Source organism: Orbicella faveolata, unplaced genomic scaffold (assembly GCF_042242905.1).
Source record: "Orbicella faveolata isolate gen_17 unplaced genomic scaffold, um_ofav_v1 contig_4, whole genome shotgun sequence".
Taxonomy (NCBI): Eukaryota; Metazoa; Cnidaria; class Anthozoa; order Scleractinia; family Merulinidae; genus Orbicella; species Orbicella faveolata.
The window spans coordinates 12,329,234-12,350,919 of NW_028301569.1; the positions used below are offsets into that span (position 1 = coordinate 12,329,234).

The following is a 21,686-nucleotide window of genomic DNA, read 5'->3' on the forward strand; positions in this document are numbered from 1 at the left end:
GAAGAACAAAATAATTTTGGGGAATTTTCTTATCATCAAAATCATTGTTATTCATTGATCTAAACTTTTTAAAACACGTTTTTAAAATTGGTCTTATATTTCGTGAGCATTTGTATCTTTTATTCGCAGTTCTTTTTTCATGCATTTTAATAGAACGTAGTCTCTAAGTGACCGTTCATTTTACAGCAAATATTTCTCGAAAAATCAATTGATTTTAAACTTTGTTTCTTTAATGAAAACCTTACCAATAAAGGTCTCTAGTACCATGTTTGATAGCCTAAATTGACAGTCGGCGCACGAGGTTGATATAACGACAAGCAGTTAAATTTCCGTATAGACGGAAGACAGGACGAGACGTTTGCATACACGCGCGTTACACGCACGCGGCACTTTTGTCCCAGTCTCTTTCACTTTCTATACAAGGAGAGGTGGCATTTTTGGCAATATGGCGGACGTGAGCGTGAGAACTGTTTACGATGGTGATCTATTCCCTTACTTAAAACGTTTGTTCTGTGAAGCTCTGAGAACAGTCAGTTGGCTAGATCAAAGAAAACTGGATTCGTTTTCTTTAAAGTTCAATAAGAAACTTTTAAATGGAGATTTAATCATTCCTGCCTTTGTACGAACCTGTCTCGGCGATGTTATGAACGACAACAAGGTAAAAGGCTTAACTCCTTAAGTCTTACATGTAAGCTTACTTGTAAAGGTTTATCAGCTTTTCATATTGCTCTTTAGAAGAAGCGGAGGATATCAGCTGCGGAATAAGTCAATAACCAGTTATTAATAATTTGATACATTCTTTTGATAAGCTGAAAAGTGGGACCACAGCTCAGACAAAATGTTTTTATTCAGTTGGCCTTGTTTGAGTGAAGCCATTTATTTACTTAAACCATGCCATAGAAAATACAGCCAATCAGAATACAGGAAAGCCGTGTATATTCGACATTATTAAAAACTTGATCATTGGATAATGCAATTTGAGAGTTAAATTCATTGGCTTAGCCATCATGGGTTATGAGCTGTTATAATCCATTAAATGTTTTCACTCACGCGCGATTGGTCTAAACGCGTCAAATGACTGAATATTGCCCAGCTAAAACTGAGGAATATCCAAGGATATTCCCCAATTTTCATAATCTAATTGCTTAATGGAAACACTCTTGAAAGTTTGGGAGAATGAGAAATGCTGTAGGAGGTGAGTGTTTCCACAGCTTTTTCGAATTCTCGCAAGCTTTTATGAGTGTTTCTATAACTCCATAGAAACACAGAGAACATGTTTTCTATTTCTTTTAGAAAACACCACGATAAAAAAAGGAAAGCAACTTGTTTACTTTGGTCATCAAAATTTAAATTCTCTTTGCTTTCGCCATCATTACGTCAACAGCTCATGCTTGTTCTGTGTTTCTGTCAAGTTTTTTCAATAACTGTCTAATTTCTTGCACACTGATTGGCTCATTTCTATCATCAATAAGAGTACAGACAGATAAAATTTTAATTTATGCCAGCTTTCAAGTTCAACTTTCAGTTGTCAAACTGTCAACTTTTTAACCAATGAGATTTTATGGACTTTTTTAAGTAGCCAATCAAAAAGCGAGAAAAGCTATTGACAATGTTCGTGTCATTCACTTATCTTTGTTTACGGCAAGTTTATGGTGTCTTTTCCCCTCATTCCCAGCATTTGACCATTTTGGGGTCTTGTTATTGTAAAAAACAAATTGACGTCAGTTTTCTATGCATCTGTCCTCATATTGATGATAAATTTCATCATAACATTGTCAAAGTTTACTGCGGAAGCATTCGCCTGTGGCTCATGGTTCCACAGCTACTTTGACAATGTTATGATGTAATTTATCACCAATAAGAGGACAGACGCATAAAAACTGATGTCAATTTGTTAAATAGAAACAAGATTTTTAACCAATCGACAAGTGTATTTTCCTAGGGCTGTTTTCTAAATGGGAGTTGGAGTATGGGATAGCGGATATGGGATATAGGGCTGCAACAATACAATTTCTCACAATACAATACACATCTCAATACAACTGTCACAATATGATACATGATACGATACATCATTACATACGACTGACAGGTGAAGAAGAGCTGCAAAGAACGGACAAACCAATGTGTTTTGTCCGTGGGCGCACAAGACCGTGTCAGCTGACAATTAATTAGAACTGTACCTGCTCTTGTGTTGCCATCTTGACAGATATATGACCAGAAGAATGCAAAGCAATACAAAGCAAAGATGGAAGCTTTTTTCCCTTTCCTGGGTCTCTTTGTTTTATAAATAAGCCTGAAAGGGCTTGGACTTGGGTAAAGAGTCATAAAAGACAGTTATTTCTGAATGTTGAATTTTTAATACATGAAGAATCACAATATTATAATATTGTGATATCTTGTCATAATATTGATATTTGTATTGTTACAAAAAATATTGCGATTCACCGGTGCATTGGTGTATCGTTGCAGCACTAATGGGATATAAGGGCAATTTTCTCTAAAATTATGGGGGCTTACCCTTAAGTAGGGTAACTAAAAATCAGGTTGTTTCTAAGGGGGCATCACATCAATAGATGATCTTTTTTATAGAGAGTAAATTTTGATTTGTGCATTGCTTGAGACTCAAACTGAATTGCCCAGTGTTTCTTCCAGAGTGCGCTATTGCGGGAATCCCGCGTTACAATCAGAGATGGCCCCCAGAAAAATGAAAAAAGGGCCAATTTGGCCCTTTCCTTTTACAAGACTGCAGGCTTAACACAGGCATAATATTTTAAAAGCCATCCCAGGGCTCGAAATTGTGATCTATATGATCGCCAATGTAACAAGCAGTTCATCCTTGGCGACCAAAAATTCTGGTTTAGTCGCCATATTACGGCATAATGGCGACTACATTTCTCTGTGTTGACGATCAGTAACGGTTATTTTGTCACACATTATGTCCTTCTAGAAAAATCATATTGAAAGATCTTTGCTTCTAAAACATTCAGCATAAGAAAAGAAGTCAAACCGTCCTTTTGCTTTGCTGTGTTGATTCTCTCATATCGGAACATTTTCAAATGGCTGACCGTGTGTGAAATCGCCCTATAGTGCATTGCAAGCCCTTGATCATTGACTACGTCATGTATGCCTAAGAATTGTTCTCTTGTAATGCACGAATCCTTCATACTAGTATCTGATTCAAAAGAAACTTTATTGAGTAGAAACCCTTCAAAAAGCACTTACTATTAAATTTTGTCATAGATCCTAATAAACTGCTTTATTTTCCTTGGTACCCTGATGCATTTTTTCCTTCTGTAGCTTTCAATTTAGTGGCCCCTTTCCTAAAAAATTGACCCCTAAAAAAGATCTTCAGGGGCCACTTTGGTCCTCAAGTTAAATTTTCTGGCTGAAACACTGATTGCCATTGATAATTGTATCAAAAAAGTATCAATATGTTATTAAAACATAAAATAAAGCAGTTTATTAGGATCTATGATAAAATTTAATAGTAAGTGCTTATTAAACATAAACAGGAACATTGTGCCTAAATTAGATCAGTACGCCAACTATATAATCGGACAACACAAACTTTTTAGTCTTATATTAAGGACTGGGAGCAGAATAACCTCCTTGCAAGAGCTACTTGTTTGTCAGTGGCCTAAAGGGATAGAAATATTGAGTTTTTACAATTTCATAATATATTATATTGTTCAGTCAGTATTAGTTTAAAGGTTCTAGGTTATATGCTTGGCATTTTTAGGCTGAATTTGAAAGACTCTGTCAGGAGATCATTGAGCATATATCAACAATTCAGTTTGTACAACACTGTCAATTGACGAGTGGAGGTCATCTTCTACTGACTCTAAAAAAGACTGATGTTACCAGAGCTGCACTTCACAATGTTATAAGTAAAGCAGACCAGTATGGAAAATCAATTGGACAAAACTCTCAGGGTGTGCTATTGAATCCTTCTGTGTTATTATGTTCACTTGATAAGGATCAAGATCATTTAAGTCTTGATCATCTAAGAACAGCCCTTATTTGTGAACACACCAAGCAGCTTCTAAATGCTAATAGGTATGTTGAGTTTTAATAACTACTTGTCATGTGCTAATTTATTATAAACATTATATTTACAGTGGGTCTTCATTTCAGCTTATTTCTGTACTCAGTATAATTGTGTAGTGCAATGTACATTAATGATATAACAGGGATTAAATCTGAGGGTGGACATTAGACAAATTGATCATCCATAAAACCCTTTTTGCTCAGTTACTTTTAGGATATCAATTATCTGTTCTCTTTTGTTAAATAGATACAGCTGACTATCCATATGCCCAATTTTTACCTCTTGACCCAGACCTGGTATTAGTAAATAACTTACCGTAAAATTGCTTGGTAAAAGTACATTGACCAGTTAATAATGTGAAAGGCAGTATTTATACTGAAACACAGAAATATTTATTTAGGAATAATTTTAGATACTCTTTCTCTTTCTCTCTCTGAGTAATCGGTTAGAATCTGAATACAAGACAGTTATCCATGACTGTGTTTTAAAATAGGATATATTGCTGATTCTTCCACTCATCAGTGATATATTTTCCCAACAGTTCATTTGTTTTGTAACAGATTACTTACATTGTATCCTTGTCAAAGGGTGCAGATGTTTATAAATTTGAAGCATTCTCTAATTTGGTTTGTAGGGCTGAGGTGAAATCAATTCCAGGCAGCACAGACCAAACTGCACATGAATTTGAACTCAGAAACAATCAAAATATGCAAGAAACATGTCATCTCTTTTCTACATCATGTTGCACTCCAACTAAAACCAATATGTGGACAGATAAAGAACTTGATGAAAATGCTAAAGAACTTCACAAACTCTTAAAAAGCTGCAAATATGCGAAACAAAGTCATGAGTCAGCAGTCTCAATAAATATTGTGACTAGAGATCAAGTTGCAAACAATGTACCGAATTGTAATTGTGAAGATAATTGCAGCTGTCAAGACTCTGATTTGAATGTTGATGGAATTATTTTGGATGCGGAGGAGTTTCTTAAAGATAATACACAGTTTGAAGGTGAGGAACACATTCATAATACAATCCAGTAGCATGTGATTTTAGTTTTGTTCTTAAAATATATTACCTTTGAATATGTCTAGAATTATCAAGGGTTGTAAAGGATCATATTTCATCCATTCAAAACGATCTTGGATGGCTCACCATTGAAGAACTTCTGAACGTACGTGACGTTACTATGATTTATAAATATATTTTTGAGCCCCAACCTCTTTATCTACTACCCTCTTCAAACGCTCTGAAACTCATTCATATAACACCAGAAATAAAGACCATCTCAGTTTACCTATGTGTAGGACATCGGCAGTGCAACATGGCTTCCATTATACAGTGTAGGGCACTTAAAACTTGGAATAATCTTTCTGTTGCAACTAAGAACTTGCACTCAGTTCTGCATTTCAAGAAGAGTGCGGGAAGTGAAATGTGGCAAGTAAGATGCATGTAGATTTAAGTAGGATGTAGTGATAATCTAATAGGTTTACTCAAGTTTAAAGTTTTATAAGTCATCCATCACATGTTTTTAATATGAATGTTATTAGACATTTTGAATTTATCTTACATTGTATTTCCTTTTTACTTCATGTAAATAAATTCTGAAAAACCCATTTGGGAGAATCAATAAAATGTATTATATTGTAAGCACGTGATAAACATGCAATATTAGCTCACAAATCCTGTGAATAGCATGTTAATCTTTTTCCTGAAATTATATGCCGATTTGCTAGTTGGATTTTTTTTCTTTTTCTGAGGTTTGACAGCTGTTGGGAGTCGATCAAAAGGTATGGAATTTCTTTCTTGTCACAATCAAGAGTAAAGTACTGTAAACATTTTATTTGTAGTACTGGGAAACCAGCTGCTCATTACAGTGTGTTATGGTCAAATCTTTGTTAATGTCCCTGTTCTGTGTGAGTTCACTTTGATGTGTAACCAATAGAAAGATGCCATGATGCAGGTCATACTGTGATAAGACTAGACAGTCGTTCGCCACACTTGACACAATAAAACATTCAAGGATCTCACCTGATCTAGAGCTGTAGGTGCCAAACATATAATTTGACAGGATTGTAACATAATTAGGTACAACAACAAACTGTTTCCGAGGTTTGCATGCTCACTCCATGAACTGCATTTAACTGCTTGTGCCGTAAAACTTTCTCAAAAGATTTTGCCAACAATGCCAACTATTTAATTTTCAATGGCCCACATTTTTTCTAGTTACCCTGTCAACTTCACTTCTTAAAGATGTGGCAAAGCTGGATTTAGCTGGAGAAAATGTAAGGTAGTTTCACATTTGTTGGGAATGGGATCAAGACATATTTTTTAATTTATTGTCTACCTGTCTCATCAGTCTCATGTATTCGGGTTAAAAACTTTGATCTTAAGACTTCTCATGCCTAGTAATCAATGTCTCATGCCTAACTGAAGTTTTTGGAACTATTACAGCCTTAATGGCACACTTTTGTAAAAAATTAATAATATGGAAACTCAAGCCAATACAAGTAAAGGATAGTACACTTTCCTCAATTCCCTAATTTCAAGCTGGCAATGTTGTTATGTTTTGCAAAACATATCCTGGAACTAAGACAAAGATATCTGAGGAAATCTTTGAAGTATCCTTGAAAATGTTTTGGATCTCCAGAATAAACATTTCAAAGCTGTGGCTCCAGAAATGTTAGCAGGTCTATTGTTGTACTATGACATTACTTAACTGTCCCACCGTTATTTCCATGTTATCAGGCAGCAAATGCAGATATGGTGCTCCATGTTACAAGCTGTAGAAGAAAATTTATTCAACAGCAAATCAGCAATGTGTGGCTTATGATATCTACAAGTCTGCTGACTAGGAAACAGGCATGTGCACACATACCAAATTGTGTTATAGAAGTGTGTAGATTGGGGTTTTAAGGGTATCTCAAATGACGATTCAAAGGTGTCTCTTATACAAGGAAACGTTTCATGAAAAAACAGATACAAAGCCAACACTGATAAAATGGGAGGAAGTGATAGACTGTGCTCTGGCTGTTGGACTTGTACTACGCAAACTAATGTTGTATTTGTAGTTCTTAACTGTAAGGTAACTTACTGGGAACAGTGCAATGTTAAGTGTTTTTAACTTACCTAGCTAAATTTACTGGGTTTTTTCTATCAACACACGACAAAGCACTACTGAAACTACTTACAAATTTTACTGGTTGTCTGTTTATGAGTCCATTAGCGCATTAGATCCTTTGTTAAACAATCCCACGAGCTTTGTAGTTTTGAAAACTATCAATTTAAATTAAAGGTTGACTGATTGATTGATTCATACATGTATAATCTGCCTGGTCTTAACTACAAATGAAAAATAAATACTGAGTGGTTATCATGTCTAGTAACATCATTTTGAACTTACAGTATATCATTGTTATTTTTGGTAAATATTTGCTGTGACACTGAAAGATTTTTGGATCCTAACTATGTAATCTAAAACAGGCACAAGCACGCATGGTTTGCTTAGTAACTACTTTTGCAGAAAAAACCGCACAAATTTTCTTCTCAAGCAGTACTTACTTTCAATGAAAAATTCTGGCATTTGTTTTCTAACTAACATTGGCTATTTTGTTTGTTGACATACAGTTTTACCTGACACATGGTTTGGTATCAGTGTATAATGGCACAGAAAAAATCCAAGAACATCTTGATGCCATGGATCTTCTAAGGTGCAGAGGGTTTATTTCTTTAGCATAGCATCATAGCATGATATAATTGGACTCCAGTTTGAAAATGTGAATTCTCCTAAGCTTACAGCTTGATTTATAAAAGTCTCTTAAAACTACATGTAGCTGGGATGATTTTAACACATCAGGACAATTTCCATTTAATGATACAGTTGAATCTCTATTAAGCGGTCACCCCTTATTAAGCAGCCAGTTACTGAAGTCACAAAATTGTCTGTAAAATACTGTAAAAAAACCTATTAACAAGCCACTGCTATTACAGTGTAGGTGGCCATGGCCACCTTTTGGTCATCCCGATGAGGGGTTCTATTCTCCTTACCCCTATTGAGCAGCCAACCATAATTTAACTCACATATCGTAAAATCCCATGTTAAAGCCCCCCTTCCCCGAATAAAAGCCCGTCTATTTGCTAACAAAGGTATTATTCTGGATATAAGTTCCGCCGGATATAAGCCCGTCTAATGTATAAGTGCATTCCCTTTGCATTTCTTTACAAAGATTAAAATGTTTAATTGAAAGTTAGAGGCAGATAGGGTAATAATAGGGTAATAAGGTAATAGCTTTAAATATAATGGTATGTTAGCTTTAATTCATTTCTCTGATACGTTTTATCTCGTTTTCCAAGCCCCCCTGTTTATAAGCCCACCCAAAACCCCTTATGAAGTTATATAAGCCCAGGACTTTAAATTGGGATTTTATGGTACAGTTGAAAGTTACAATGGTTGCTTATTTATATTTTTTGATAGCGTACGTAAAAAACAGCTCAGAGAATCTTACATTCTGAAATATGGAGATAAAGTAGAAGGTATGAAATTAAATCAAAGTTGATTGATATGTCACACTCAAACCCATGTAGATGTTATTGCTTTTACTTACATAAACAGACTGTAGGAAATTTCTCATAAGCTTACAAATACCGTGGGCTTGTCTCTCGAAACCTTTTGTGTGAACTGTTTGGCGCAGTGGTGAGAGCACTCACCTCCCACCAATGTGGCCTGGGTTCAATTTCGGCTTGGTGCCACATGTGGATTGAGTTTGTTGTTGGTTCTCGCCTTATTCCGAGGGTTTTCCTCCGGGTTCTCTAACTTTTCTGGTTTTCCTCCCTCCACAAAACCCAGGATAGCGGACCTGCATGAAAACCAGCTAAGGCTGATGTGGCTTCTCTCTAAATATAGTATTTATTTAATTTTATTATTTCTTGGAGACTTGTCCCCTTACCATAAATCCTTGAATTAGCGCCGGGGGTGCTTATTTCAAATTTAGGAGAAGATGTGGGGTGCTTATTCGAGGGGGGCAATTAATCAAGGGTGTGCACTTATTTAGTTTTTCCCAAATCGTAGCCTGACATGATCATTTTTTAATACATCATCTGGACATAAACAACAACATAAGTTGTTTAGCGACACAAAAAGCTGATCCTAAAGTTTAAATCGTGGCATGGTTAGAAATTCACGTGGTCACAAACTGAAGCAATGAACAATATCCTTTGCTGTCTCATTACTCATCCACAAAATGGGGGGGAGGGGGGCGCTTAATTTAAATTTTGGCCAATTGGAGGGGCGCTTATTCGAAGGGGGCGCTTATTTGAGGGGGGCGCTAATTTGAGGATTTACGGTATGTGTGCCAACCTTTTAATGACATCAGATAGATTCATAGTGTACATGTACAAGCACTGGAAGAAATATTACACATGGTGTATCTGTTTTCCATTATCTATTCCCAGGTCGTGGCTGGGACATATCAATCAGGGAAATGGCAATAGCTGTTATCAAACTAGAAATTCTCTCTGCAGCTCCTAACAGTGAAGTGAGTATCATGGGGTTGCAGCTTGTAATGAACATTGAGAATGTAACCAGTGAGTATAAACTTCCTAATCCTGTAGAAAAGAGATCATATTAAATATTGTTACCATGGAGATTCTACAACTTCATGAAGCTTTATAAGAGTCTTTAAATTTTCAAAATAATAAAATTTGTATTATTTTGCATAACAAATTAATATAAAATTTATTTTTTCAGTGTGATGCATGCACTGTGAAATACATGACAAGAGTAAAAAATAAATCTTCAACTAAGAATATTGGATCCTTTATATCTCAGTACTAACAAACCAACAAACCCTGAGAACTGACATCAAATGTTTACATGAGTTAATAAGATAAGCAAATTTTGATGCCTTTAATAAGTGCAGATTTTTGTCAAAATCAGTTAATATAATCTCTATTATTTATGTAACAGTTTTCAGACCATTGCAATTCTTATGTTTCTTATTTCACACATGTCACTCAGTGTCAATTGATTGAGAAAAAAAAGTTAATTGAATTTTCCTGCAATCTTGCATTTCTAGGTGAAAATTGACTTGTGTGAAACTTCAAGAGAATTCAGGCAGGCTGCCTTTGTCTTGTACAATTGTGCAAGACTTTCTAAACTTTTTCAAAACTTTGAGGAAAATGTCCACAAAGGTGAGATAAACACTTCCTATAAAATTATAGTGATTCAGTTTCAAAGCCTAAAAATACCTGTTTCATTGCAATATACTCAGTCCTTTTACCTAACAGATGTAAATCTAAGTGAGTTTGAGCCAATATGCATTTCTCAAACTTTCAACAACAACAACTTCAGTATTCATGTGTCTCGGTTAAATGGACGAGGGTGAAACCCACTTTAAGAAACCTCTAGTCCACAAGCCCTACATGTACCACACCTTTATCTTCTATTAACAAATAAATAAACAGTTTTTTTGTTATACAGGTATTTATCCAGCCCTCCCACCTGTAAATGATGTGGATTTTAATCTCTTGCATGATCAAGTGAGTTTTGTTTGATGAGAAATACATGCAATCATGTGGTGGAAACCTCTATGTTAATTAAGTGGACACCATCATATATGAATTACACTCCCTAAAATGTTCTGGTTCTCACCTTTGGAATTCCCTGCCAATAAATGTTATCAGGTCAAATTCTCTTTCAATCTTTATAAAACCCTTAAGAACTCTATGCTTGACAATTATACTTATTAATTAAAGCCTAGCACATGAAGAAGTACTTTTTATCTTCAAGAACTTCCTTTTACACTTTGTGTAACTGTATTCTATTAGGAGTATCCACTCTTATCTTTGCTATTTAGATGATCCTAACTCACTCACTATTAAGTTATTGTTATTTTTATTCTTTATTTTTGATGTGATGATCTGTTTATAGTGTAATCTATGTACAAAAGTTACATGTAACTGAGCTGAGTTTAATAAATAAATAAATAAATTTGATTTGATTTGATTTGCCTCAAAAGAAACAGTTAGAGAAAGGTTTTTATTAATTAGCAGAAGTCCCACTATTTATTGTCAAAGATCAATATTGAGCAAAAGCCAGATCTGATAAAGGGAAACTTAAGATGCTAAAGATCTGTTAGTTGTTTTGGGTGATGTTCAAATTACTGTCAAATTGAAGAAAACCATAAGTCAAGTTAATAGACCAGTAAGATAAAGGCCAATAGACCCTATTCATAAATGGATGCCAATTTAACATTCTTTTGTATGCATTTAAATTAGCCCAACAAACCTAGTTTGAGAGTAAAAATTCTATTGAATTATCAACTCAAAAATGAGGTTAGTTGGGCTAGTTAATTTTTCATTGGCAGCCATTTTTGAATAGGGTCTATACTGTAACTTACATTAAGCCAAGAAGCCCTGAGTAATGATGGATTATTAAGCAATGGAAAAGACTGAGGTACATTTGAATGACAAACTATAAAGTCTCTTACTAGTCCAATGTTCACTTGTCTCTATCCTTGTCAACAGGCAGAATGGGAGTTAACATTAAACTATATTGTGGCTTTTCCATCCATTGTAAGGGATGCTGTGCCAGCAACCATAGCCAAGTCACAAAATGTCACCATCCACACAAATAAGGTCAATTAACATCACTGTTCATGTTAGTCAATTGGTGCAGAAAAACAATAATTGTCTTCTTTTCACCTTCAAGTGTTAAATAACCAACTGTAAGACATAATGGCAGCTCCAGTTATACATTGTACCTCATTCACAGTAACTAAACCTGTTTCACAGGTGAACGTGAAGGTGATACAAATTAGCCCTGGTGGTAACATAATTTGGAAAGCTATAACCATATTCAGCCAAAGTATGTAACCTGTCAGAACAAACTTCTGCTTGTTCATTTGTTATGGGAACGTACATGTAAACACAAGCACATGCATCTATTATGCTGTGAACAATTTTGACAGAACCATTGTTTAACAAATAATATTATGTTTCTCTACAATCTTTTGGTTGATATCTGCATTGTCATTTTTATCTGTAATTTACTGTTTTGTGTTCAACCTCTTTTAGATCTGTTGTTTCCTGTTCAACTTGAGTCACAAATTTAGTGCATATTATGGACGAGTGCACATTCTTGGAGTGAGTAATTTAATTGACTGTAAGACTATATTGATATCATTCCTGCTCTAATTTGACTTGCAGTGGAAGTGTACAAGTTAGGCACCAGTAATACCTTCGGACTGTGAAAGAAACTAACAAAAATTAAGGACAGTTTTGACAAATACTTTTCCTGAGCTTGAATTCTCTTCTGGTGTTACCCCATCCCTTCCCTGGGTAGATTTCCCTTGAAACTTTGTCACTCCCTCTCCTGGCTCTGCTGGCAAAACAAAGCACTCTGATGTAAAATGATGCCAGCTACTCAGGCTACTACATTGTACTTTACAAGCGCTTGTCAAGTTTCTCCATCACCTGGAGAGGGAGAGCCCTGTATCAGATGCAAACGAGTGGCATTGCTTTTCCTTTGCTCCCATGTCAATGTTTTTGAAACAGTGTTGTGTCTTTTCTTTATTTTTTTTTCAATAAGGTTATTTGTAACCACTATCTGCAGAATGAACTACATGTTCTTGATTCTCCAAGAATCAACTCACTAACACTTACTTGGTATTTGTATTTTCTTTCATAAATTTCAAGGAGTCAAAGCAACATCTTTTCCCCACAATGTTTGCAAAACTTTATCTAATGAAAACTCTTCAACAGGTCAGCAGCTTTCAGTGCCAGGCTGTTAAATTTGTTATCCCTACTGATTGCCTTATTTAATTTTGATGTTAATTTCCCAAAGCTACTCAGATGACTTTTTTAGATTGTATTCGTGTTATTTAGATTATTTGATTTGTAGTTTAGACGGGTCAGGGAAGGGTTTTTTCGGGATATTTTTTAGGGGGTTGGGTGTGGGTGTATTAACCAAGTAGGGGACTTGTGTCCTATTGTTAAGCACCTGAACTTGTGTGAATCCATAAATAAATAAATAAATAAATATTTGCTTGACAATGTGTCGATTACTGTAAGGAGAAGTTAAATGTTTATTACATGGCTACAATTTCCTTGTGGTTGGATGGATCTGTAGTTGAGAAGTACAGAAACATAGTTACAAGTTGTTATACAAAGTCAGGAATAGGCCATTTTACAGTTGTGTGCTTAGTTACCTGGCCATGGATGCAAGCGAGGCTGGAGGTGACCTTGCTTTGATGCAGATCTCTCTGCTTTTCTCATTTAAATGTCAGCTAGTTAGCATAAGAATAACTTGATTTACACAACAAAAGCAGTAAGGTCTGTATCAAAACAAGGTCACCTCCAGCATTGCTGCCATTCAAAGGCCAAGTCACTAGGTAGACAACTGTAAAATGGTCTATTTCAAACTGCTGCGGACTTTTTCAGTTTATTTCAGGGCTTCTCCAAATTCTGTGACAAAGTTAGCTGATAATGCCAAGAAATTGGGTTTCTTTGTTTGTAGCTGAGATGCATCTTTTTTTCTCTCTCTCTTTTAGCATAAATGAATACAGAAAAAGACAGGTAGTTAGAGAAAGCCTGGGATTTCAAACAATCTTGAGCATTCTAATGTATCTCAGGACTTTCCAATTTTCCCTGGCCAGTGGTTTCATGTTACCAGAAAGGCTACCCTCTGTGCCATAGAAGCCTCTGAACTACCTACAAACACTTTAGAAATGAGGCAGACAAAGTATGAGACAAGTATTTAACTGTTTGTTTAATTCACAGACTAAATTAAGTGTTCTGATTGCAGATATTTTTTATTGCAGATATTTCTGAACAGTCTAAACCTCTTGAATGTCAGTTCTCTGACGCAGATGTAAAGTAAGAGTTACACAGAGTGCTGTGTTGTCATTTACTGTAAATTGTTTTTAAAAAGCGTATACTGAAACCTGAGATGAAGTTAAAACAATAAAAGGGTTTAATAGACCATTTTACAGTTGTCTGTTCAGTGACCTGGCCTTTGAATGGCAGCAAAGCTGCAGGTGACCTTGTTTTGATACAGACCTCACTGTTTTTGTTGTGTAAATCAAGTTGTTCTTATGCTAACTAGTTGACATTTAAATGAGAAAAGCAGAGAGGTCTGTATCAAAGCAAGGTCAGCTCCAGCCTCGCTTGCATTGATAGGCCAGGTAACTAAGCACACAACTGTTAAATGGCCTATTTCCATTAAATTTCACACATAAATCAAACAGGAAAAGATGTCTTTATTGTAATAGGACATTAGCTCTGATATTGAAGACTCTTTCTCAGCCATAGTTTTTGTCAGATTGGATGTGTTGTGGGATGACGTTTACATATATTGCTTGCTTGGGGTGACGTCATTCATATCAGTGACGTGGAGGAGGCTTGGTTCCCCAGTGAGCCATCTTATTACTGATTGGTTGATTACGAAAGTACTCCGAATCAAGGAATGTTTTGATAGCGGGGATTTCCTGAAATTAGATAAAAAAAACTATTTTATTTCCTATGCGAGACAAAGAACAGTTAAACATTACACGACATCCCCAAAAGTGCTAGACTGTGATAATTTTCAATAAGACGTAGAAATGTGTAGATCTCACACACAGGGATAATATGTTGTGCACACCTTGGCTGCCAAAGCGCCAAATACATTTTTCTGATTAGTTGGGAAGTAGTGTGATAAACGGTGAGAGAATACATGAGTAATACCCCCCCGGGTTTTTTTTCCGCTGTTTTCGTGCTGCTCCGGGTATTACTCAACGCCCGGTACAGGTTATAAACCAACCAATCATTGTCCTTGCACCATATTTGTGTAAGTTTTTCTTGCAATCGAAAAACAGGATTTTGGAACCATGTTTTCTTGTTACAAGATTTCACTTATCAACTGTTGCGAGTTCATCTTGCTTACCTCAATTCTTGCCATGAAGTCCTTTATGTTTTGAAAAGGGTCAAGAGTTAAAGGTTCAAAGGTTCGCAATTGATCCAAGAATTCATACATCATAAAGTCGGCGAAACTTAGCTGTGAAACAACGAAAGCAACCTTCATTAAATGTTTTTTGTACAGATATCAGTGTCGAAGAATATTCTGTAAAAGGCTCTTTTGAGTTCGCAGGGTCAAGTCCCGCTCTGACCACTAATCTGGAGTTGTTTTCTCGGTAGACTCTAGTTCAGCCTCTCAGTCATGCTTATAAAAAAAAAAAAAAACGTTAGATTTACATTTAATTGAACGATTTGTTTATATCAGTTTAAGTGGCATGCCCGAGAACCAGCTGGCTATAGCTAAGCTCTACATTCATTTTTGTTGTACAACATATGACGAAAGCCTCACCCTAGCCCTCCCCTCTTCTCGCTTGTTTCCTCACCCCTCCTATTTTGCTTGGCTATTGCTTTTAATTGAATGAGTACTGAGAGATTTTTCATTTAAAACACATTCGTACATCATGCACCTCAAGGGAAGCAAAGTTGTCGGAGCGGCGACGGTCACTTCTTTGGAGAGAGATCTGTGATACACTAAAATTGACAAAGTTGGACGCTTTTGATTGGGTTAATGACCGTAGACGATTTATACTTACATGTTCTCCAGTGAAATAAGGATAAGTACCAAGGAAGTCAGAATGACGCCGAAGGAAGCTGTTGCAAGAATTCAGATAATCAGCTCTACCTCCTTCCTAATCACAAACAAAGTTAAAATAAAGTTTAAATAAAGTTAAAATAAAGATGTCAAAAAATGCTGTTTTGGATGTAAACCACAAAACTTGCACTCACAAAGTCTGGGCTGAAGTAAGTGAATTTCATGAATCTAGCGATGAAGTCTGTGGCCTGTAGCGGGAGAAAGAAGTCAAAAAATAGTCGGTCAGCTTGGATGGGTGCACATAAATTATGCAGAAAATGGGTTGGGCGGGGTTAAGATGTGACTTACGAAAGCGCGACATAAAAAAAGTAGTAATAATACAGTCTTCCGGCTTTCTGACCCACAAAAGTAGATTAATTTGATCAATTAAGCCAAACAAACTGAAACTATAAGGTGATACCTCGCCTTCAATGACATCCGCTCTCATCATTTCCTCCTCTGTGGTTCCACCTGAGAGGAGGATCGAAAATTATTTTTTCATTTTACCAATCGACACACTTTTTACTTCTTTCAGTTCTGTGCACATCAAGATGGTAACCATAATTATATTTAAAATACTCAACTCTACTTATAGAGGGTAACACAGACCAGCAGATATACTGAAAAACTATAAGTCACTCAAAGTTCAATTATCCCCTTTCATGTGAAAACTTGCTAGCGGGGCAGGAGTAAAGAGAGGGGGATTTGGGTGCAAACGCTAAGCAGCCGCTTTCAATTCACCCCTGGATCGATCGGACTTGCCGATTTTCACTCAAATTCTCCTCTCCTCCCTTTTCTACGCCTGCTATGCAGTACTATGTAACTGTCCTCTACGCGTCAAGCCTGTTTTAGGTAATTGATCCGTAAGCAAAGCAAGTTAAGTGCTGTGAGGCAGCAAGCTCAGTTTCGTCTAAGCAGACACTCGCGGGGATTTCCACATTGCGCGGAATGCAGGTGTTAAGAGAACGAAGGAAAACGAATCTGAGTATCAGTAGCCTGCCTCGCAGTCGTCCATGCTGCCCTCCACTATCTCAATATATCTACGGCTTCGTCTCGAGCGTGAAGGTTTCACGCGGCTGCCGCACACTCGCAAAGGGAACAAGTACTAGCATGCTTTCCCGACTATTTAAAAAATCTCCCTTGGGGGCTCTATGGAAAAGAAAAGGAAGTTACTCTGATGCAACGGATGGCGATATAAACCAAGTCTGGATTTGGAGTTATCTGTAAGATTCCAAATTAATCAAAGTAATGAACTTACACAGATCGTGCTTGCGTGCGATGTGTCGCATAATCTGAGAAGACAAAACATATCAGTAAAGTTTGCTATTTCACAGATTTCTTCAGTACTATAATGTAGCCACACTTGTGCCAGGTGATCGCTTAGTTGGGAAGTCGATATTACTTGAGCTCGAGGAATTAACGGCGAGTGAAGAGAGCGCAAGGGTCCCTTGGTTGTAATTTTTGGCAGTATTAGAAGACCGTGATGCACATAAGCAACTTTGATTTTCCAGTCAGTCAATATTCTAATATATAATAACTTACACGTACATGGTGGCTTCTTATTCATGAATTGTTGCAAAAAAAAAAACAGAAAGAAAAAAAAAAAGAAAAAAAGAAAAAAAAACTGCGGCGGATGTGTTTCTGACGGGAATGGATGTCTTATTTTTCTGGAAAATTATACATGTAAGAGTTTTATTAGCTACTTTCCATGTATTTACCGCCATGGTCTGTGTCAGTTTCACATCTCCATCGATAAAGTAAGGCAACTGAAAAATAAAAGATCTCGAAATAAACTCACTCCCCATTGTAATAACCCCAGGACCAGAAGATCGTGCTTTAAATAAACGCACCAGGCCCCGGTTAGTCGAGCCCCCGGGGGGACTCCCATATAAAAAGGTCGGGGTGCCCGTCGGAAATTTTGAAACAAAAAAGCCCTAAGAGGTACAAAGATCTTGCCTTGTGGGCATGGCTTGAAATTTCTTTTCCCCCTTAGAGGTGCCTATGCTAAAACGAGAAATTATCTCCTGCTCAACACCCTAAAAGATAACGTAAAAGCTCCAACCGTGGACCTTTTGAAGCTACACACCCTAAGAGATAGCAAAACCGATTTTTAACGCCTAAAAGGCACGGCGAACAAACCCGTCTTTTTATATTTGAGTTCTCCTCCCCCTTCCCCCGTGTTCGAGGCTGCTGCGCGCATTTCAGGTCTAAAATTTTGTAGAAGAACTTGAACCACCACCAGGCCCGCGTTGTTCGAAAGGTGGATAACACTATCCACCGGATAAATCAGTATCCAGCGGGCGGATAGCGTGGTTTGTTAAGCTAACACGTATCCACTGGACAGCGATTTATCCGGTGGATAACGTTATCCAGCGTTCGAGCAACTGGGGCCCGCAAGAGGCCGCGTACTTAAGATCAAATGTTCTTTTTTCCTTCCTTCCGACGCCATGGAAAACAGAACTTCTGATCCTAGGTTACCCTCATGGTTGTGATTGATCTATTTGGCCATCTTCACGATCTATGACAACTCCGCGACACTGACAAACCGGCCAAGTTTGCACGTCTTAGTTCTGAATGCGTTAAGTTTTGCTGGTTAGAGAATAATCGAAGTTGATGACAATCTATTCTTTTTTTTATATATATTCTGGTAATTTAGTTTAGAGTCAGTTTAATATTTCCTTTTAATTGACGCAATGGGAAAATTAACATAAAGATATTTTGAAAAAGAGGAAAGAAAGTCAGTGTACTTACGTTTGGGAACGGTAAACCTAATGTTTCTTTAACGGACAACCAGCAGCTCTTGTCGTACCCAGGAGCTAAAGATTTTTGACATGAGATTTCTGTCAGCTCGGTACTTAATGTGACATTTATTACGTTGTAGCGAAGATGATTTAAAAAGAACTCAGTCAAAATTTGTCAAGAATATTTGTAGGAGGGGAGAGGAACGGTTAAGGAAGGAGGGAGAAACGATCGAAAAAGTATTTTACGATAACTGCAGAAATTCTCGAGCGCTCATTGGCTAATTTTATTGTCAATAAGCGGACAGACACATGAATTTATAATTTATGCGATGCGTCAACGGGCGAAAGCGGACGATTTGACAATTTGTTATCGTAAAAAACAAATTAATGTCAGTTTTTAATGCGTCTGTCCTGTTATTGACGATGAATTCCGTCATAATATTGTCAAAGCAGTCTGCGGATCCATTCGGCTATCGCCCCGTGGATCCACAGCTACTTTGACAATGTTATGACGAAATTCACGATCAATAACAGGACGGACACATGAAAAACGGACGTCAATTTGTTAAAGGGAGAAGCGAGGTCAAAAAAATAAGCGAGATAAGATATTTCAAGGCCCGTTCCTCTCCTCGGCCTTTTGTTGAGAAACGATCACCTTGGAGTGTTTTTTTCGTCGGTTGTGATTGGCCAGTTGAACTATCTCTTGCAGTTCCTCTTGTGCGTCCGTCCGTCTGTCCGTTCGTGTTTCCTTCAGTTCGTTGTTTTCTCAGTGTTTTCTTTTGTTTGTTTGTTTGTTTGGTCTGCTCGTTTCGTTCGTTCTTTTGCGGAATAATAACGGCTCTTTTGTTGCCACAGCTGTTGAAAGACTGGCTGGACCTGGAGCCAGATCCAAATGTAGGCAGCTGAAGGCAACATTGAAACTCATTGTTCAACTAAGGGTGCGTTCCTTTGGGGTGATCTGGATTAGGATCAGTGATCCAAGATCACTCGGAGCATGGTGCATCAAAGGAACACGGATTCATCGGTTCCTTTGATGAACTATGATCAAAGTGATCTTGGATCACTGATCCTGATCCAGATCACCCCAAAGGAACGTACCCTAAAAGGCCTTATGTGCTACCCAAGCTCAAAGAGGATTATGAATGTATGTGTCTATAGGCTGGTTTTCACTAGAGCATAAGCAGAAGCATAAGCATAAGCACAAATGAAAACAGCTGCGTTACTACTGAAAACTGCACAAGACAAATAAGTGAGTTCGTTCTTCTTATGTTTCTGCTTATGCTTATGTTTATGTCGCGGCTGTTTTCACTTGTGCTTATGCTTATGCTTTAGTGAAAACCAGTCTTATGTTCTCTTGCTACTAATAAATCAATAACAGTTCTTTCTGACTTAATACAACAGGTTTTGTTCAAAGGAAGGACTTACCGTCCCCTGTCACGTAATCGCAATATTCGCACTCTGTTTCAGTGTAAGCCAACAGATAACGAATGGGTTGGGCAAGCTTCGAAAAACAGCAAAAATAAGACTCATTATTATATGGCATATTCTTGTAGCCGATATACACTGTAACGCGCGTTCTGATTGGCTAATTGAAGGGCATTATTCTCCCGTAATGCACACGGGCCGATTGCGGGCTTGCATAAACAAAACAAAAAGCCATATAATAAACAACTTATTAACCTGGAACGTTCGGTCTTTACGGGAAAATCTCAAACCTCGATCTTGTCGTACGCTCGGTCAATACGGCAAGGTCTCGGTCTGAGATTTTCCCGTAAAGACCTAAATCTCAGCAGGGGTGGCTAATGGTCCTTCAAAAACTCTGGGTCTCGCAAAATTTTAGTCGAACTTCACGGGTCTCACAGTCTCATTTTGAAGCAGTTATGTGCGTCTCGCCGTCTCGATTTTTATGCGAAACTGTCTCGGAGTCTCAATTTTTTGCAAAGCTAAGGGTCTCCAAGTCCTGATTCGTTTGTTTACCTGTTTTTATTAATAACTTCTTTTCGTCACTTGATATTGAATTTCAATGAAGCAACTTACAAATTTCCGAGAAAAAGTTAATTCTAACTTCTCCTAAATTGTCTGAATGCCACAAAAAGCTACAAAACCTACCGAAACATCCGTTTTGGTGCCAGAAAAACAGTTATTTTGTCCTAGGATATCATAATGAAGTGTGTTATAATCGAATTTCCAGTTCCAGCCAGTTTGAAGAAGCTGGCTAGAAAGCTGTACAAGCTCATCATGTCTAGCTCTCAACTAAATCTAGGGCTTGAATTTTAAGAGTCTGAACGTCTCGCGCTCGCACTTAAAACTTTGAAGTCTTAGTCTCGCAATCTAAAAGTTAAAACGTCTCGTGCTAGAAAAGAAAAACGCTTGTCTCGCCGTCTCGTCTCGCATTTACCATTCGCCACCCCTAATAACCATACCCTATTGATGACCAAAATGGCCAAAATCGATACCCTCTTTATGATCAAAACGGATGAAAAACCATACCCCTTGTAGTCTCCTCCGCAGCCGTTTTTTGGGATGTCACGCAACGCTCCCCTTTCTTTGGGGGAGCGTTGCGTGACATCCCAAAAATAACGGCTGCGGAGGAGACTATACCCCTTGGGGCCGCACATACCCACATAGCCCAATAAAGGAGTACCCCACCCCGGGTTTGCGTTACATTGAATTTGGAATGTGCGTGTTTTTGAAACTAATTAGCAACATACGACATCTTCGAATACTCAGCGGCGGATAAGGGAGTAAGTCAAGCTTAAGAAATCTGGCTTGTGCTTCTTAATACAATCACGCTGCAGAAACCTATGGCAATGTTTTACTAAGTGGTTATTTGAAAAAAGGTTTGTTAAAGAGGTTCATTTACATTTTTCGAGACTGAAATTGGGCAAACCTGAATACAGAGAAAATTACATGAACTACATTGAGCTCATACTTTAGGACATGCGACCTCAATTTCAATTATTACAAATATCTAAAATTAACAAATTTCTGTCAACTAAATGTGTTTGTAAATCCACAGGGCAAATACAAATGAATTTTCTAGAAGCCTCTTACCCCTCGCACATTCCAGTAGCCCAAAATTGGAGCCATTAGAGATGAAAATCTTGTTCGTATGACACTGTTGCAATCCACCCGCACAAAGACACTTCTTTCAGCTGTCGTTCATTTCGTCATCACCGCAGGGCACAGGTCACGGTATTTGTTTTTTACGCTATTTGAAGAATTGCTCTCAAGCCTTTAGATGAAATTCTGTCACGTTTTTTTAAAGAAA

The 21,686-nt window shown here is 37.3% G+C and overlaps 2 protein-coding genes across 5 annotated transcripts; one reads left to right on the forward strand and one right to left on the reverse strand.

Moving 5' to 3' along the window:
* The first annotated feature begins 426 nt into the window (after positions 1-426).
* Positions 427-15,792, forward strand: LOC110044286 (DALR anticodon-binding domain-containing protein 3-like). Of its 3 annotated transcripts, XM_089275885.1 has the most exons (15): positions 427-658; positions 3,743-4,059; positions 4,686-5,062; positions 5,812-5,841; positions 6,278-6,336; positions 6,800-6,913; positions 7,679-7,761; positions 8,526-8,584; positions 9,503-9,585; positions 10,126-10,240; positions 10,530-10,588; positions 11,576-11,686; positions 12,125-12,193; positions 12,746-12,811; positions 13,870-15,792. In XM_089275885.1, the coding sequence occupies exons 1-15, from the start codon at positions 446-448 to the stop codon at positions 13,921-13,923; spliced, it is 1,809 nt and encodes a 602-aa protein (XP_089132011.1). In that variant the 5' UTR covers positions 427-445; the 3' UTR covers positions 13,924-15,792. The 3 variants fall into 3 exon arrangements, with proteins under 3 accessions (XP_089132011.1, XP_089132012.1, XP_089132010.1); XM_089275886.1 differs by lacking the exon at positions 11,576-11,686; XM_089275884.1 differs by lacking the exon at positions 13,870-15,792 and having other exon boundaries at positions 12,746-13,102.
* On the reverse strand, positions 13,794-21,606 carry LOC110044281 (glutathione S-transferase Mu 1-like). 2 transcript variants are annotated; one of them, XM_089275888.1, is made up of 10 exons: positions 21,470-21,606; positions 19,841-19,916; positions 18,426-18,490; positions 17,393-17,440; positions 16,933-16,966; positions 16,096-16,145; positions 15,830-15,883; positions 15,637-15,732; positions 14,973-15,083; positions 14,288-14,535 (listed from the first exon to the last, which is right to left on the reverse strand). In XM_089275888.1, exons 1-10 carry the CDS (start codon positions 21,503-21,505, stop codon positions 14,431-14,433), a joined length of 675 nt encoding a protein of 224 aa, XP_089132014.1. In that variant the 5' UTR covers positions 21,506-21,606; the 3' UTR covers positions 14,288-14,430. The 2 variants fall into 2 exon arrangements, with proteins under 2 accessions (XP_089132013.1, XP_089132014.1); XM_089275887.1 differs by lacking the exon at positions 21,470-21,606 and having other exon boundaries at positions 13,794-14,535; positions 19,841-19,964.
* Between the last annotated feature and the right edge of the window lie 80 nt (positions 21,607-21,686).